Here is a 19,410-nt window from a genome sequence, read left to right as displayed (position 1 = left end):
GAAGCAGTCTGGTAGCAGTGTTTAAGGTCAATCACTTGGGACAGCAGCTTGCAGTGCTAACTGAATCTTATCTTATTAAAATTCTTGTTTTATGCATGTCAAATCATTTTAACATTCATTACGTTTGTTCTATAAATGATCAGGAATGCAAGTTGTGAACAAATACAGCAGTCCCGCTATGCATTCCATCAGACAGACAAGCTTTAAGTGATGACCATGAGAGTAAAAAACAAACAAACAACAGAAAAAAAGTGCTCTGCTTAGTCAAGTCAAAGCCAGTGTGAGGGCGAGGTACAGTGCAGGACCGGCGCTGGAACAACATGAAGCACCGTGATCTGAGGACCAAGCAGCAACTAACCTTCTCCTTCTCAGTTTAGGAGAGCCCAGATAGCAGAGGAGACCGCCAGAGGCTAAACTAGCACTTCTGGCATTTGTGATTAAAACAGGACAGAAGTAACAGGAGGAACAGTGGCAAGAATACGTTAAAATTGCAAAAAATGCAGTATGTTATTTTGTCTACTCAAACATGGCAGCACACGTGATATAAGTCATAAGGGCCCACCCAGTCTGCAGTTTAAGAGGCGCCGATTCGGTTTGTTTACACCAAAGCAAATGAGGAATTACAAAAAAAAAAAAAAAAAAAAACATGACAGAACTGTCACTACTTAGTCTGAGGCAGTTGGTGTCGCACGATGCAGATGTGTCAACACGTCATCAACACGGCAAAAACAGCAATAAAAAATACATATACTGTATATATTAACATGTGCCATTCCGGAAAAAAACTGCTGCATCTAATGTATAATAGCCATCATATGCAGTTTATTTATTTCCTTATTTATTTTTATACACACCAAAAAAAGAAAAAGAAAAGAGCATTATTATCTTTGTGTAGGTAGAAATATTGGTTCAACTTTTGTTTTGGACATTTTCCATTGTCTTAAGTAGGATGTACATAATATGCAGTGTAAATATTTTCATTTAATTTACAGGGGTGTCAAACTCATTTCACATTGTGGGCCACATACGGACTCGGTAGATGTCAAGTGGGCCGGACCATGAACATTAGACCATACTTTGCTATAAATAACCAAAATATCATGTCGTTCCTTTGTTTTGGTATAAAGAAGCATTGGCGCATTGATAGCGTCTGCTGTGTTGGGTCTGTCTCAGGGACAGATTGAGACTGCTGTTTTCTTCTCTGATCAAAACAATGTTGTCTTCTACTCTGATCAAAACGGTCTGCCCCGAGCGGATAATCCATGAATTGCATTTTATTAAAAACATTCATTCTGTGTCTTTGATGCATTTTTTCACTTTTAAATTTTCCTGCGGGCCAGATTGAACCTCCCTGGGGGCCAGTTCCGGCCCGCGGGCCGTATGTTTGACACTCCTGATCTAAGAGAAATAAACTCACATGTGTAAGGTCACATCAGCACTTACAAATGCATGTACAATCTCACCTTTGCGCTCTCTTCTCCGAGTCCACACTGTCGCCGTCTCCCAAGTTGAGGGATGCCAGGGACAAGCTGGAGACTGAAAAGAGAAATTGGCGTGGACCTGAATTCGAGACAATGAGATGTGACATAGCACGACACAGTCATAGTGACAACCATGCATGACGACGCTGGAGGCCTCACCACAGCGATGCAGTCTGAGCTGAGATTGAAACAAACTCACACATCACATGTAATAATATCACGTGTGAATAGTAATTCATACATCATCTGTAATATAATGCATTAGTAGATTAATACACTAGTGTTGCATTGCTCAATTAGTATGTTAAGTTGACGCTGATTGGCTACACCGTGAAATACAATTGCACAATAGCATTTGATACAAAAGTCACAAAAGCAAATCTGCCTTTCCATTTGTGATCAGTTTGGTTAGATATAACTGTCAATATGTTGCTACACAGGTAAAGGCAACAATTCTAAAAACATCAAATGAAGAACTCTCAAACTGATCATAATTCTATTTGTAAAGGCAGATTTTTTTTTTCTTTCTCCCTACTGGATTGAATGTGGAATTCTGCGTCAATAATTACATGTCCGGTCAGGGTATATTTTTCACAATGTTCCCAGACACTTTTGGGCGGCATACATAGAGAAAGATATAAAGACCGAATTGGCTCATGGGGCATAGGGCATGGCTCTGTGGCTACCTGTAGCAGCTCTGACAGGAGTTTTTGGGGAGTCGATGCTGTCACGACGGATTGACTTGGGGCGACCTCGTCGTTGTTTTGTGCTGGCAGCTGGTCGGGATTTGATGACCGTGTCCATGTCCTCCATCAGTTTCAGCTGCTTCCTTCTAAGATACTCCTGCTTGATGAATTCCTTCCTGGCCTTGTCTTCTTCCTTTCGGATACGCTCCTCCTCCGCTTTTAACCTGGTGAAAAAATGCAAGGACAAGGCAAGAAAACGATTCAACACAGCATACAGTGTACTGATCTGACAATATATTTCACTTTAATGCATTACAAAATGTGTTAGTTGGAATACACTAAACTCGGCCAGAGCCCTGTTATAAATCTGTTTATTTATACTAACATTATAATAACAATATTGGTTATGCAACACCTTTTGAAACAAAGTATCACAGAGTACATATTACAGTTAACAAGTAAACTTCCTTTCAAAATATTCATTAAAAAAAAAAAAGAAAAAAAAAAGGTAGGCATACACATCGGAAGTGTCCAGAAAAGAGTCAACATTATTCAGAGAGTGACTTATCGAATAAACTGTGACAAGGATTTAAAGAATGAAAAAGCGTATACCGAGCCTCCTCTTTCTTTTGCTCTAGCTCCGCCTCCTGCTGCATCCTCTTCTGCTGGCTTTCCTTCTCCCTCCTCATCCTCTTCTCCAGCAGCGCCGCTCTCCTCTGAGCCATGTTCTCCTCTGCCTTTCCATCCTCCTGAGAAATTTTGGAGACAAGGTCAGGTCTCCTCACGCCGGTTGATAAAGTATGACCAGAATAAAGATTTCTTCACCAGACAGTAGAGAGTTAAATATTTTGTCACAAAAATGACAGGGTTCCGACAGTTGGGGTGAATTCCACCAAGTCACCTCTTTATTAGTCGACCCAACTTTATATAAAACAAAATACCGCTGTTGCAATTCCAAGCACTGTAACAATAACAATGAAACAGATTTTCAAACTCTAAAATGTAACATTTTCATGCACCTTTCATGATTAAATTTTCAGATTGCCCCATCAAAAGGTTGGCAGGCTTGGTATTACTATTGCGAAATGAAAGAGCAGCTGAAATGTTGGGATTTCAATTGTTGCCATACATCAGCGGATACCCACAATCACCCACTGCAATTATTATCATTTTGATCCCTTATTTCATGTGAGCATCACTTATTACTACCTCTCATGATCTATGTAGCTTCTCTATGAGTGCACATCTTCACAGTGGGATCTGAATTATGCACATCAGACCCACTTCTGTGACCCACATCGCAGCTCACACTGCAGCTGGTAAGCTATAAATGGCAAGATGATGTCGCCCTCGTCTTCCCTGAATCATTTAGACCATCATGTAAAAATGAAACACAAACTAGTGTACAATTACAGTTCAAGATTTCAAATCAGTTGGGTTATCTGGGGGTCAAACTGTGACAAACACCTTTTGAAACAGGACCTGACCTTGAAGAAGAAGCTGCAACGCATCCTCTGTTCGTCCCCCTGGCCTTCCGCACCTCCGAGCTCCGTCTCCGAGCCGTCATCAAGCGTCAAGTCATTCAGCGGCTTCACAACTGATAGGGGAACCTCAATCTGGTTGCTCTTGACTTCCGGCACCGTGGGGATCTCTGTGGGGGTTATCGTGAACATCTCAACCACCGGGTGGGCCAGAACCTCAGCGAATGTTGACTGTGCAGGTTTAAGATCGACTAATTTTTCCATCTCGGTGGTGTTCGGTTGGCTGGGAGCCTTCTCTTGGATTTTAGCCTTTGAGTCTTCTTGTGTTTGCCCTTTGTTGGGCGAGCTGGGAGAAGATGTACAAATATCACGCAGCTCTTTGTCTGGGGAGACGAGTGTGTCTGTCTGCTTGTTGACAGGTTCAGGACTGGCGGCCGCAGGTGTCTCACCCATGTAAACAAAGGAGCTATCTGTGGGCAGACGGGGAGAAAAGCGTCGCAGCCTGGGGATGCTATCTACAGACTGCGGCGCGCTGAGGACGCGGTTGTAAGGGGCCAACTTGAGCTCATTAGGGCGAGCGGTGCGAGGGTTACGTGAGTGGAAGGAGGCGGATTTGCGCTTGATGCTGGTCGGAGAGCGGTGGGCTGAGCGAGGGGAGTCCGCCGGGGAAGAGGGTCCTGAAGATCGAGTGACATTGCCGCCTCTTCCATATTTTGGCTGCGAGGGGTTCGCTTGAGAGGGAGGGATGACCCATGCTCGCTGATGTTGCTGCTCCCTCATGGCCATGATGACTTCCTGCTGCTGCGCGAGCCTCTGCATCTCGGTCTGGAGGAAGGCTAAAGAATGATTGAGCTTCTCGATGGATCGTGTGTAATCGGCAAGATCCGCTTCAGTGAGCTGGGTGTGCCCTTGACCACCGTCCTCAGCTCCGCTAGGAGACTTTTGCCAACAGCAGCTTGTGCTGCTTTGCTCCGCCCCATCAGGTGTGTCCGCACTGCTTCGACCACACCTCAATATGGGACTCAAAGACTGGATTTCGCCTTTCACCTTCCCTCCTTCCTCGACTCCACTCGCAGCTCCGTCACCTTTACGCTTCACCACATTAAGAAAGGCAGAGTGACCGACCTTTTGACGGTGCCTGGTAAAAGCTGCCTCCACTTTTTTTTTCTGTGCTTCGATGGCTTTCCTTTTCTCCTCCAAGCGCATTCTCAGCTCAACCATTTCGGTCGCCATGACCTGAGCAGGGTCACTGTGTGGAAGCTGGACAGCTGGCGCCTTTGCAGAGGGTGGTGGCATTTGTTGACGAATGGGACTGTGTTCTGGAGTTGGGGCCCATGAAACGGATAATGGTAAACCAAAATCGGAACCTTCTGGAGTGGTTTTAAGGGAGTTGCTGCTCTCGCGCCCTGAGTCTGGTGCTGATGGGGTGATCTTCTTCATCTTTTGCTCAGCAAAGTTGGTCATCCTCAGCGCTGAGGGGGATCTGCTCTGACTACTTGGGCAAGGGCTGGGTGTATCCATATCAAGGTCCATGTTCACGGAGCAGTCTTTCAGTGATGAATCCTCATCCAGCATATCCTCTGTGTGGATGTGGATGCCAGTGTCAACCTCTGTGGTGTCTGTCTGGCTCAAATGTCCTTGAGAGTCCAACTCGGACAACGGCGCCAAATTACCACGGCCGGTTCCAAGTTCCGGACCGTGCAGGAAGAAGCCATTGTTGATACCTTCCACAGGGGGCCGACTTGGGCTGTGAATAAGCTGGAGGGCCTCTTCTATGGAGGGAGTTGTCATGGTAGATCCGCTAGGGTAGGTTGGCCTTTCAGGGTCCCGACCAGCTAGACTGTCTGGGCAACCCTCCTCCTCGATCCCAAATCTCGTGCCATTGACTGGTTGGAAGGAAAGGTTCCGCTTCATCCCAGGAGGAAGGTGGTGGACCTTAAAACCAGAACCGTCATCAGTGCTGACAGACCTGACCATACCACGTGTGGCAGAATGAGGTGAAGAAGTAGCTTCCTCTTTGTCCAAGGGAATGTCAAAAGACACTCCGTACGGCCCAGGCCTAAGAAAATAGAAAAACTTGATTTAGGAAACATATTGAGAAATCATGATACAACATTATGCTTAACTTTGAAACATGTTTTTTTTTTTCAAGATAAGGACCACTGAGATATGCAACACTGACCTTTTCTCTTTCGGCCAGGTACCAAGGTTGCTTTCAACAAAGGACATTGAGGTCGATTTCTTGATCTCACCTGGTTGATGCAAGCAACACATATGTACAAAATACTTTCATTTTGTTATTTACACCCAGTATCTTGTGTGCACAGAATACTGTATCTGGAATCGATGCCTTTCCAGATAGATTCACAGATGATTGTCTTACTGGACTTCACATAATGTAGACATGGGGAAGAAAAAAATAGATACCTGAATTTCTAGGCTGGGGTCGCAGGGGCAAACTAGAAAGAGAGGAATTTCACATTAAAGTTGTATCGTCATTAGCAATTAATATAGGTGACCAATGTATTCTATCTCACAAAACATGAAATTTCCCAATTTGACTTAACATAATACGGCACCTTGGTCTTTCAGGACTTGGGGATCTTTCCATGAAACTCCTCTTAGTTGCTTTAGAGATTGGAACGGCTGGCATATTCTTCAACAAGGATGAGAATTCTGGAGGGGGGGGGGGAAAGAAAAAAAAAGTTGTTGACTCATGTGTGTAGTGCCTCCTACACCAGCTACCACATTTACCTTTAAATTGTTTGTATTTCAGACACAAATTCCGCTTTTACCTTCGTAGCAGTAATGCAGGACCATCAAAGACTTACCCGGGGCTTCATTGTCCAAAACGTTTGGCTTCACAAAAGAAGGCTTGACCTCCTCAAACCACCAAAAGAGCTCTGCCATGAACGCCAAGTAGTTATTCTGAGGGAGAATTCAAAGATCAACATTAAATCACAGCACCCTCCTAGGATACCATTCATATTGAATAATCCCCTAGTTTGCATCTCACATTTACACCAAATTCAACAGGCTCTTCCATTGTCTGGCCATAACACAAAGTTTCGTTGTTCAGTATTTACAGTATTCTGCTCAATTTCTAACATACGGCATTCAACATTCACAGTGGCCTGCAGGCCCAGTGTCACTGTGCCACTGTGTTGTGTCACTACATATCGTTAGATGCCAGCCCGACTGGGCCTCAGAGGGCGAGACACAATTCTACTCCTTAAAATGAGCTGGCTTGCATTTGTGTTGCTAGGTCTCCCTATACTGGCGGTGTAGCATAATCACTGTTCCAGCCCCTGTTTTGATAGTTTGATTGAATCACGTGACACCTCTGGTCATACACTCCCAGTGATTGTGGCCAGTTTCTCCAAATTGCCTCTTGCTGTTTGTGCCTTGGAAAAGCGTAGTTTGTTGTTGTTTTTAACAAAATACTATTCTCATGAAAAAGAAATAGAAGGAAAAAGGACAACAGTAAAGCTCATTCAACTTTACTCTAGCTTCCAATTTCCTCTTGGAGTCTGTTTTTTTTGGAGTCATTATAGAGTGTGTTATGCTGGAAAAGTTCAATTTACACTTACACATAATTATGTCAACAGTACCAGTGGCAGCTGAGAGTAGAGGTTATGGCATTAACCTAATTTATAAAAAAGAGGTCAGCTATTTATTCCCACTTTCAATCACTAGCATTGTTGTGGCTAGGTCCAGAGCAAAAATCTAGATCCTGGTACAATGGTCCACCAAATTTTAACTTTGTAAATTTTGTAAAATAAATAACAAAAGGAAGAAAAGAAAGAAGAGGAAAAAAATCAATTGTAATAATCAAATCAGTAAAGGTAGTTCAGTCTGCATTTTTTAAACTAATATTTCCATTCATTTAGTCCATATTAAATCTAGGCAGTGGGTCACATGTAATGTATTATATCACTGTTAAAAACGGAAGCAAGTGCAAGAAACCGATTAAATACAGTATAATATGCACTAAAGGTGAGTTGTTCACAGCCATTTGATCAGCACTCCCCGAGATTAAGCCTTGATCATCAGTCTGGTGGGCAAGTGAACACATTGTGACTCCCATGCGCAAAACCAGAACAGTGTGACGAGAACGACCTTGAGGAAGCATGCTTTCCCCCTCCCCACCTTGTGCCCTCAGTGGTCTGCAGACAAAGGCAATGCTGCACAGCTCAGCTCTCGAGATACCTGATTCACCTCATCAGCAACATTTCTCTCAACCACGCATTGCCACGTGCATTATCGCGCACACAGAACGAACCACAGTGCGAGAAGCGCACGAGTGAAGCAGAGGCAATTAACATCAGGTATAGGACACCCCCCTCAAGAGTAACTTCACATTGTAATGCAAAGGTTACCAAGCCCTTCCACCAATAGGTAAAGATCAAGAATAAATAACCCTTCCCAAAATCTTTAAAACATCTTAAAAACAGTTTAAACTGCAAATATACCACAAAATGTGATCCAAAAACAAGTTCTTCCATCCATTTTCTGATCCGCTTATCCTCACAAGGGTAGCAGGAGGTGCTGGAGCCCATCCCAGCCGTCATCGGGCAGTAGGTGGGGGACACCCTGAATCGGTTGCCAGCCAATCGTAGGGCACACAGAGACAAACAACCATCTGCGCTCAAACTCACACCGAGGGACAATTTAGAATGTTCCATTAACTTGCCATGCATGTTTTTGGGATGTGGCAGGAAAGCGGAGTACCTGGAGAAAACCCACGCAGGCATGGGGAGAACATGCAACCAGTCGACTACCGGGCAGCCCAAAAAACAAGTGTCATTTGAAACTTATTTTGCATTACCCTTAAAATAATTCCATTTAATTTGATTTAAAAAAATAAGACCTAAGAATCGCGGCCCAGCTAACAAAAACATACAAATGCGGGAAAGAGCCTCGGTAACTTTAACAACTAAGGATAAATCAGGCTAAATTTAACCCATTCCCGACACACAAAGATCTCATTTGAGATTTATCACGTCAACATACTTCTTTGACACCGATTACAACTTTCTATTTATTTTTTACTTTTGTACCACCTTGTGGCATTTTAGGGCATTACAGAAAGAGCAAATGAATTTTTCACCAGATAGTGCAGGACTGGAGCCACAATAACGCCAGTTGGTGAACATCTGAATATTTAACCACATTTAGGTAAGGAATCAGACAAAAAAGAAGCAGACCAGTTTGCTCCCAAACTTTGACACACTTGCTTTCAACTTGCCTTCTATTACTATTTGGGAGGACATACAGCTACCTATACCCATGCATAAAATTACAAAGAAAGATCAGGCAGACACCCAAGTGCACTGTACCTTTGAGGGTACTCAGTATTCCTCTTGTTTTACAGTGACCAGGAGACAAAAATAAATACATAAATAAATAAACAAACAAAATCAAGAAACATCTCATGCGAGCTGCCTGGTTCAGATTGGTGGCAATAACCCAACAGTGACTCTTCTCGTCCCATCTGTCTGTCTGACGACGACCGACAAAACAGGTGTGAGTGCTATCGTGTAATTCCATCAGTCAGCACTCACAGACACAAACGCACATACACGGGAGCGACTCACGCACAAATCTCCCCATTGACTGTCATGGCAGCCTTGTGTGCTACCAGGTTTGCCTTGTTGCCAGATCTAGTTGGGTGGACAATTTTGCTCGAGTGTGCTGTTGCTGGGATTGTATAAGGATGAGCGGATTTGTTAGGGGTTATACTATCACACTTGGGCTGTCACGATGAGATGGCATGCATGCTTTATGCTAAAGAAAAATTCACAGAGGAGGTGTCTCTCACAGGAAAACACACACTGAGCATTGACGGGGAATTACTGTCAACAATCATTGGGCTGAATGGTTCATTAAAGGATCAAGGTCTCGCAGCCACGGAGTAGGCAGTCACTCTAATCTGCCTGCTTACCTTGTGATTTCATGCCAAAAATTACTTGATGATTAATATTTCTAAAAGCCACAAGCATGTCGAAGGAATGATCTCACCAGTTAACTTAATTTAGGAAAAGGTAGCAAGCATGAATAAGAAAAGTGTCTGTTATCACGATCAGAATTCAAACCTTCCAAATCAATAAACTACAGACTGAGCTCCTGCTGGCCCCTCCCGTAGGAGTAGTGTGGTAATTTCTAAGACAAGTCCTCCTCATTTGAAGTGAGAACAAACTGAGCAAAGCCCAGCAGTGACGGCTACAATTTCTCTTTTTCCAGAAGGTACATGAGCGGTGTAGCCTGGTGTCCATGAGAAATTAATAAAAATGTGTGCGAATATCATTTTACCTTTCAACTGACTTGGTAATGTCTGGTTTATTGTTAAACATCTGAGGCAAAATGCACTAAGAACACAGGAAATGTTCTTTATTTAGTATTTGCAGCTTGATAAATGTGTGTCAGAAAATTTCCAAGACTGCTGTCACAAAAGTATAGTATTTCAAATCCGGACAATCAGTTCTGAAAAGTGAAAACGCACCTGCTCAGAATGCGTAAAGAATCCGACAGCTTCTGGTAGAGGAGAACATTAACATGCTGGAGCAACCTCCCTACTCGACCCGATTGGCCTCTGTGTGATTTTTTTCTTTTTCCCTCTCTCCCAAGCTCAACGAGGGTCATCAAGAGGACCCGTTTTGAAGACGTGGACAACATCAAGATGGCGACAGAACCGCAGAGGATAGTTTGGATTTCATATACATTCTACTGTATCTTTCACGACAGCAGTACTGGACCTTTTCTGACACAAGTCCACCACTTTCATGATAAAATGCAGATTCATTGTTTCTTCTTTGCCATTTTTGTTTGCATTACATGAAAGGAAAATTCACTTCAATTCAATTCATCAGTCATGAATGAATACTCATGTCATAAGTCAGATGAAATGTTATTTGCTCACAATAATGCTTTTAAGTGTCTATTTTGAGTACAGGTAATTGTTGTTCATCTGCTCTATACTGCATGTCCTCTTATTTCAAACACTATTTGGATAATATCACTCCTGTAAACCTTCTCCTCCATATCAACAACATGTCTCGACTCTGTATCTCTCCAATAAAGTCCGTGACGCACTGCTACTGCGGGTGTGACTGCAGGGAAAACTGGGTCAAGGTTGCCGAATTTAATGGGCCTCTCTGCAGTTTGGCCATGCCCTGCTGGGATTTCTTTCTCTCTCGTGTGATCTGTGCCAACAAAACGCTGAAATTCTCCCGTTAACATAATTCAATTTGTTTTAAGGTAGGATGGGTGTGAATTGATGTATGAGCTATTTCGTTTTGAAATGAATGCTTCTCTATGTGACGGTCACGCATGCCCTTGTATAAAAATACTTTCAACGCACTACACGCTAAATATAGTACAGTCAATTATTTTGTATAGATTTTTCTTCCTCATGCCATTTAATAATCACGTAACGGTAATCAAGTGGCTTGGAAGCAGACACTCAAACGTGTATTTCAAAGTGGACCAGTTTGTGTTTGTGCTGAGACAAACTGCTGTGTCAGACAATGGCAAAGTCGAATTTCACTTTTTTTTTTTTAAATGGCATGGTACTGTGTTTCAGGCAGAGTTTGAGATCAAGAACGAGTGCATTCTTATTTGTGGCAAAAAAATGCAATCTCAAAATTATCACAGGCAAAAGAGAGGAAAAGGAAAATGGAAATGAAAAGACAAAGAATGAAAGACTTGATGAAGACAAATTTGGATTAAAATGTCTTTTTCCAAGGACTGACTCAGAAGCGATCATTTCATCTGTCTTGGGAGAGGACCACACCATCTGCTTTTCTAATCTTTCTATAACATACCAGAAAACAGACACTGATTTGTTGAGCAGGATCTAGTTTGAACTGCTACAGTACAGTACTTTGAAAAAAAAGTCTTGGGTCACCACTCGCTTGACCCTTTCACAGTGGTCAGATTGACACATAAACAGTCAATGGTAAATCAATAAAGCAAATAAATACATATTCAAATCAGAAAATTGCACAAAACCTGATGGAGGAGAGTGAGAGCGCCATTTGAGTGACATTGTTATTATAGATTAATATAAAATATTACGATCACAATAAATGATTGGTGAATGGCTAAAAGCGGTGTAAGACTTGCATAGTTTTGCTACTTTCTACAAAATACCCTCCAAAGAATGTTTGCAACACTTCTGCTTTGTATCAGTAATAGGAAAGAAATTTGTTTAGCAAAGAGCACAGCCTCAGCAGCAGCAGCAGCAACAACAATAACAATGAAAATATGTGAAGATGTCCCCAAACTAACAAAAAACATATTTAGTTGTTATGAGTGTTGGTTGGGGTTTTTTTTTTTTTTTTTTTTTTGCTTTTGTTTCTTTTTTGCTGAGGAGTACCTTGAGGGTGGACGAGGCATAGAGCATATCCTCCAAACTGAAGTGGCAGCAGCCTTCCAGGTTGTCTCGACAGAAGTTCTGAATGAGCTGCATGTTGTAGAGACGATCCGCCAGTGTCATGTTCTGCTTCAGACACACATCTGGGAACGCAGAGGGAGCCATCAGCCTGCTTTTGCTTAGATTCTCTTCGGTGAGTATGCAATGTTGAATGGGATCACTAATGGAGTGTTCTGGTTTCCTCGGCTTGGGAAATGGAAGGCTATTTAAATGTTGGTGAATGAAGACTGAATGATCAATGATTAAGTGGGCGGAGAAAGAAAAGAAAACAATGTAGACTGATTGATCTTTTGTCTTTCTGTGTAAATGTGCCCGTTGGTGAAGCCGTCGTCACACATAATCAGACTTAAACAAGCTTAAGAGCTGATGATGTGATTTTGTAGCTTTACATTCTGTTGTGTACAACAGGAAAGTTTGCCTCATTTGACAAGGTCAGTGGGAAATTGCTGTTTGAATCCTGAGCCAAGCATTACATATGTTTATTGTCATTCATTTTTGTCGAATTTAATATTGCTGCCACTGCTAAATGAACTCCCAATCACAAAACACTATGTAGACTGAACAAACACAACTTTGTCACTGTGCTGTGAAAAACAGGTATGTCCATTTTTGTGATTTGTCATTTTTTTCATTAATGGGATGACTGAAACACAGACACCCTGTGAATGTAAAAATATTTAAAAAATGACAAAAACAGGTATGTCCATTTTTGTGATTTGTCATTTATTTTCATTACTGGGATGACTGAAACGCAGACACCCTGTGAATGTAAAAATATTTTAAAAAATGACAAAAAATGGACATACAGTATGTGTTTTTCACAGGCCAGCAACGATTTGTCCCAAATGCAAATGATGGAAAATATATATATTTTTTAATACAACTTCTGAACTGGCTTTCATTAGATTAATCATGTGAGCCAAATCAAGTGTGGAAAATACACAAAAAAACACTTGATAAAGACATTTGTAACTTTTGGGAGTGGGATTTTGGCCTGAATTATGTGTGCCTGAATGAGTGTCATTATGCCACAGGACAACTCTTACCATCGAGAGGCAGAAGCTCGGGGCAGTAGAAGTGCAGCAGAGCACCCAGAGCCGATCCATCTATGCTGTCCTTCAGCAGGTTGTCCACTGGGGGGATCCAGGGCATCACCTGGCTGCTGCTCTGCTCCTTCCTGTAGCGGGCCTAAACAGCATAAACATGAGTCAAAGTGAGAGAATATTTTGCACATTACATGGCCCTGCAGGCACAGGTATCTCATTTTTGCTTTTGGAGAATCCGCTCAAATGTTTCACTTCAGGGAAAATGCAATTGTAGGTAGCAATTTGAAGGGAAGTGTCATTCACTTGCCAATTTTGTTGTTGTTTTTGTTTTTTTTTAGTATGAGTTATGAATCTATATTTTAATAATGATAGAGAATGGGCATATCAATGTGGAGAATGGAATGCAATAAGAAAAAAAATGTAATATAAATATCTCAGTTGTGTTTTGGGAGAGAGTGTAGCCTGAGGAAAGCCTACAAGGACATTCATTTCTTGCCAAGTGCTACCAGACGGACACAATAATTTTGGGAGAAATGAGTTTTTTTGTGAGTTTGTGGTACTTGACTGGTGATGATAACCATTTTCATTGATTATATTATTCAAATACTTTCTCATACAAATTTTTCAAACTTAAAAAAAAGCCACTATAAATGTTTTGGGGTGTTGTGGGCTCAAGGCTGAAAATCAAATATACTGTATGCTAAGTGGGCTTGCTCCCGCTCCTGGTTTATTTTCCTGCGGTGTAAAACTACAGTAACAAAAGCTCAAGGTGGCAGTAGTGATGGTCATGAATTGTACAATGAAAGTAGGGATTAGCATTGATGGGTTGACTTACAGGCACAAGCTTCATGTACCACTTGGTTGGAGACTGCAGTAGCAAAAGGCAAACAGCAACAACAAAGAAATACCTGTTAGTGAGATTAGTCAACAGCATGATTGGCACACGCAAGCACAAACAAGAGGAGGTGCAAGGCCACAGATACGAAGAAATGTTAAGAACCTGTCCACACAGTCAATAATAAAGAGGTTAAATGTTGCACATTTGAAACAAAGACATGGCAGAGTGTTCAACGAGACGGTGCTTTCGGCATGTACATTGACCTGATTGAATAACATACATTTATAAACACAATAACATGAGAATCAGCCAAAAGAAAATGTTATGAATTTCGGTGCACTGGGCACGATGCTCATTAAACACAATAACATGAGAATCAGCCAAAAGAAAATAAATGTTATGAATTTCAGTGCACTGGGCACGATGCTCAACTGCACTGGATGGATGGATGGATTTTCACATTTGCATTATCAACATGCCGTTGCCCAAAAAAAAACATTCTACTCTATTTTCAGCTAAAAACCATGTAATTCTAATCCAAACAGTCAAATGGAAACATTGAATTCCGCCCCAAATTTGCATTTTAAAGAATCAAATCTAAGTGCCATTTAAATGTTGAAGGATCACCTTTAAAAATGGCCTGTGAGTTGGAGGTGGGGCAACCCTTTTGTGTGGACATCTAAATATCAAATGCAGCAGAGTGGATAAAATAATCAATGGTTACTTTATTGGATTCTCCTGATGTGATTGAAGTTGTACGTTCTAAGTGGTAATTTAAGTCACCGGCTGAGGTTTGATCTCATCAAAGGCTAAACACATTATCCAAAGTACAATGGTTAATCAGGGTTATCTGTTTGCAGCTGACCACAAAGCGTTCACATTGCAGCACAAACGTGGTGTTCCACCTTGTCTTAGGAAAAAAACCCAAAAAACAGTACAAAAATTTCCAGCAAATAGGCAAATATACTACGCAAGGTTACCCGAGTTATGAAAACAGTGTGTGGGAATCGTATGGACAGGAGTCTAAACATTTTGACCAATTTTCTGTATGTTTCACAATGGAAACATAACATATTTTCATGACCATACGACACACTTAGAAGTCTTACATTTTCTCCAAAATGAACAGGACGCCTAATAATGCGGGGTCGCCTTGTGTATGGACCAAGCTCCAAAATCTGTGAACGCTATTGTGTGATTTCCATGAGGGGTCCACTTGACTGACTGATGTTGTGCTGACATGCTGCTTATAGAGAGAGGAAAGGTGGACATAACTAAGAACAGCATGTGGACGTTAAAGTGGGATGGGTGGGCGTGAAAGATGAACAGGGCGCCTAATAATGCGGGGTCGCCTTGTGTATGGACCAAGCTCCAAAATCTGTGAACGCTATTGTGTGATTTCCATGAGGGGTCCACTTGACTGACTGATGTTGTGCTGACATGCTGCTTATAGAGAGAGGAAAGGTGGACATAACTAAGAACAGCATGTGGACGTTAAAGTGGGATGGGTGGGCGTGAAAAGTGTGGAAAATACACAAAAAAACACTTGATAAAGACATTTGTAACTTTTGGGAGTGGGATTTTGGCCTTAATTATGTGTGTCTGAATGAGTATCATTATGCCACAGGACAACTCTTACCATCGAGAGGCAGAAGCTCGGGGCAGTAGAAGTGCAGCAGAGCACCCAGAGCCGATCCATCTATGCTGTCCTTCAGCAGGTTGTCCACTGGGGGGATCCAGGGCATCACCTGGCTGCTGCTCTGCTCCTTCCTGTAGCGGGCCTAAACAGCATAAACATGAGTCAAAGTGAGAGAATATTTTGCACATTACATGGCCCTGCAGGCACAGGTATCTCATTTTTGCTTTTGGAGAATCCGCTCAAATGTTTCACTTCAGGGAAAATGCAATTGTAGGTAGCAATTTGAAGGGAAGTGTCATTCACTTGCCAATTTTGTTGTTGTTTTTGTTTTTTTTTAGTATGAGTTATGAATCTATATTTTAATAATGATAGAGAATGGGCATATCAATGTGGAGAATGGAATGCAATAAGAAAAAAAATGTAATATAAATATCTCAGTTGTGTTTTGGGAGAGAGTGTAGCCTGAGGAAAGCCTACAAGGACATTCATTTCTTGCCAAGTGCTACCAGACGGACACAATCATTTTGGGAGAAATTAGTTATTTTGTGAGTTTGTGGTACTTGACTGGTGATGATAACCATTTTCATTGATTATATTATTCAAATACTTTCTCATACAAATTTTTCAAACTTAAAAAAAAGCCACTATAAATGTTTTGGGGTGTTGTGGGCTCAAGGCTGAAAATCAAATATACTGTATGCTAAGTGGGCTTGCTCCCGCTCCTGGTTTATTTTCCTGCGGTGTAAAACTACAGCAACAAAAGCTCAAGGTGGCAGTAGTGATGGTCATGAATTGTACAATGAAAGAAGGGATTAGCATTGATGGGTTGACTTACAGGCACAAGCTTCATGTACCACTTGGTTGGAGACTGCAGTAGCAAAAGGCAAACAGCAACAACAAAGAAATACCTGTTAGTGAGATTAGTCAACAGCATGATTGGCACACGCAAGCACAAACAAGAGGAGGTGCAAGGCCACAGATACGAAGAAATGTTGAAAACCTGTCCACACAGTCAATAATAAAGAGGTTAAATGTTGCACATTTGAAACAAAGACATCAGAGTGTTCTCAACGAGACGGTGCTTTCGGCATGTACATTGACCTGATTGAATAACATACATTTATAAACACAATAACATGAGAATCAGCCAAAAGAAAATGTTATGAATTTCGGTGCACTGGGCACGATGCTCATCTGCACTGGATGGATGGATGGATTTTCACATTTGCATTATCAACATGCTGTTGCCCAAAAAAAAACATTCTACTCTATTTTCAGCTAAAAACCATGTAATTCTAATCCAAACAGTCAAATGGAAACATTGAATTCCGCCCCAAATTTGCATTTTAAAGAATCAAATCTAAGTGCCATTTAAATGTTGAAGGATCACCTTTAAAAATGGCCTGTGAGTTGGAGGTGGGGCAACCCTTTTGTGTGGACATCTAAATATCAAATGCAGCAGAGTGGATAAAATAATCAATGGTTACTTTATTGGATTCTCCTGATGTGATTGAAGTTGTACGTTCTAAGTGGTAATTTAAGTCACCGGCTGAGGTTTGATCTCATCAAAGGCTAAACACATTATCCAAAGTACAATGGTTAATCAGGGTTATCTGTTTGCAGCTGACCACAAAGCATTCACATCATAGCACAAATGTGGTTTTCCACCTTGTCTGAGGGGGGGAGCAGTAGAGAAATTTCCAGCAAATAGGCAAATATATACTACGCAAGGTCACCCGAGTTATGAAAACAGTGTGTGGGAATCGTATGGACAGGAGTCTAAACATTTTGACCAATTTTCTGTATGTTTCACAATGGAAACATAACATATTTTCATGACCATACGACACACTTAGAAGTCTTACATTTTCTCCAAAATGAACAGGACGCCTAATAATGCGGGGTCGCCTTGTGTATGGACTAATCAGGGTTATCTGTTTGCAGCTGACCACAAAGCATTCACATCATAGCACAAATGTGGTTTTCCACCTTGTCTGAGGGGGGGAGCAGTAGAGAAATTTCCAGCAAATAGGCAAATATATACTACGCAAGGTCACCCGAGTTATGAAAACAGTGTGTGGGAATCGTATGGAGAGGAGTCTAAACATTTTGACCAATTTTCTGTATGTTTGACAATGGAAACATAACATATTTTCACGACCATACGACACACTTAGAAGTCTTACATTTTCTCCAAAATGAACAGGGCGCCTAATAATGCGGGGTCGCCTTGTGTATGGACCAAGCTCCAAAATCTGTGAACGCTATTGTGTGATTTCCATGAGGGGTCCACTTGACTGACTGATGTTGTGCTGACATGCTGCTTATAGAGAGAGGAAAGGTGGACATAACTAAGAACAGCATGTGGACGTTAAAGTGGGATGGGTGGGCGTGAAAGAGAATGTTAAAGGCACGCCACCAGGAGGTGTGTGTAGTATATAGTGCAGTACGTGCATTGTGCAAAACAAGATCCTGAAAATTGTACCTACGAAGAGACACGCTTATGAGGCACAGTTTAAACTGCAAGCTGTCAGTTACGTGGAGGACCATGGGAGTCAAGCAGCCGTGAGAGAATTCAAGATCAACTAATCCATGGTGCTCAGTGGTTTTGTTTTATGAAACGGCTCCATGTATCCATCAGGGCAAGTACGACCGTGGCGCAGCAACATCTGGCGGATGACAAGGAAGAGCTGGCTATCTTTCGCTCCCACTGCAGTAAAAAAGTGTAATGTTCTGCGTTACATTAAGTAAAGACGCTTTCTTGGAGATTTTAATCCTTTATTTGGACGCTCTGCCGGCCCGCACAACGGGGCGCAAGAGGTCGGCTTTTATCGTTGTGTTTGGTTGCCATGGTAATGGACAAAAACAGCCACCTATGGTGGTTTTTAAGCAGAAAAAGAAACGTTTCCAGCCAGCGTCAAGGTAAAGTTGCGAGCGGCGTGGGCGTGATGGTGAACACAGCTTTACTAAGACTGGGAGGCAGCACCGGGGCAAGTCACGCCACAATTTGTGAAAGAATTCGGCTTAGGTGTCTGCTTGCACTATTGCTCGTGCTTTCGCAAAAGCCGGCATCACATGGCAATGAGACTAACTCTAACAACGATGCGAGAGAACCTGCCATGTTTGATTGAGAACTTGCCCAGCTATTCGTTTCAGAGGATGAGGACTTTGATGGATTTGTTGATGAGGGATGATCAAAAAATAACTTGAGTACATTGTTAAATACTTCGGTCAAGTACAACCAAACTCAGTTTTGCTACCGCTGTCTTTTTAAAAACATGCCTTAGAATGCATGCATGCTACTGTATTTTTTGAGCAAGCATTACTTTTTACCAGGGGCGTCACTAGGTTTCAAGAACAAGGGGGGCTTAGCCCCAAGGGGAACACAGCCCCTTTAGGGGGGTCCGGGGGCATGCATCCCCGGGAGAATTTTTTTCTACATTCTGTTAAAAATCCATCAATTCCGTGCACTTTGAGAGCAAAATGAAGAGGCTATGAAGAACTACACACATCACATTAGTATCCTCTTTACTATGATGGGGCTTCCTCCCCTGGACTTTAACTGGACTAGATAATAGAAATTACAAAGAGTTCAAAAGTTCAATCTTGGTTGTGCAAGGGAATTAGAAGGATGCCCGATAACATAACCTATATGACAGTAGTCCTATATTCCTCTCTACCAAAATGTATTAATATATGCTTAGCCCCCAGAAGACTATGTATTTTGAGATGTCTGCCGTGATATGCAATTTAAGTTAGTACAATGAGATGCAAAAGCTTCATCACTTTGGAAAAACACAAGTTT

The 19,410-nt window shown here is 41.9% G+C and overlaps 1 protein-coding gene across 7 annotated transcripts in view; it reads right to left on the bottom strand.

Annotated features, from left to right (window-relative positions):
- The window catches only part of camsap2a (calmodulin regulated spectrin-associated protein family, member 2a), a 40,024-nt gene that overhangs the window by 3,636 nt on the left and 16,978 nt on the right, over positions 1-19,410 (bottom strand). For 2 of the 7 annotated variants that reach the window (XM_019875448.1, XM_019875451.1), the window contains 12 exons: positions 16,441-16,473; positions 15,606-15,747; positions 12,026-12,165; positions 6,480-6,576; positions 6,228-6,324; positions 6,076-6,107; positions 5,831-5,900; positions 3,655-5,707; positions 2,780-2,916; positions 2,168-2,391; positions 1,464-1,536; positions 359-424 (listed from right to left, as the gene is read on the bottom strand). In XM_019875448.1, coding sequence (XP_019731007.1) covers positions 359-424; positions 1,464-1,536; positions 2,168-2,391; positions 2,780-2,916; positions 3,655-5,707; positions 5,831-5,900; positions 6,076-6,107; positions 6,228-6,324; positions 6,480-6,576; positions 12,026-12,165; positions 15,606-15,747; positions 16,441-16,473 — 3,164 coding nt within the window. The other 5 variants (XM_019875452.1, XM_019875449.1, XM_019875450.1 and 2 more) reach the window with 5 other exon arrangements.

This window comes from Hippocampus comes, unplaced genomic scaffold, assembly GCF_001891065.2.
Source record: "Hippocampus comes isolate QL1 unplaced genomic scaffold, H_comes_QL1_v1.1 scaffold132, whole genome shotgun sequence".
NCBI lineage: Eukaryota > Metazoa > Chordata > Actinopteri > Syngnathiformes > Syngnathidae > Hippocampus > Hippocampus comes.
Note: the sequence above shows the minus strand (reverse complement) of the source record. Positions and strands in the feature narration are given on the sequence as shown.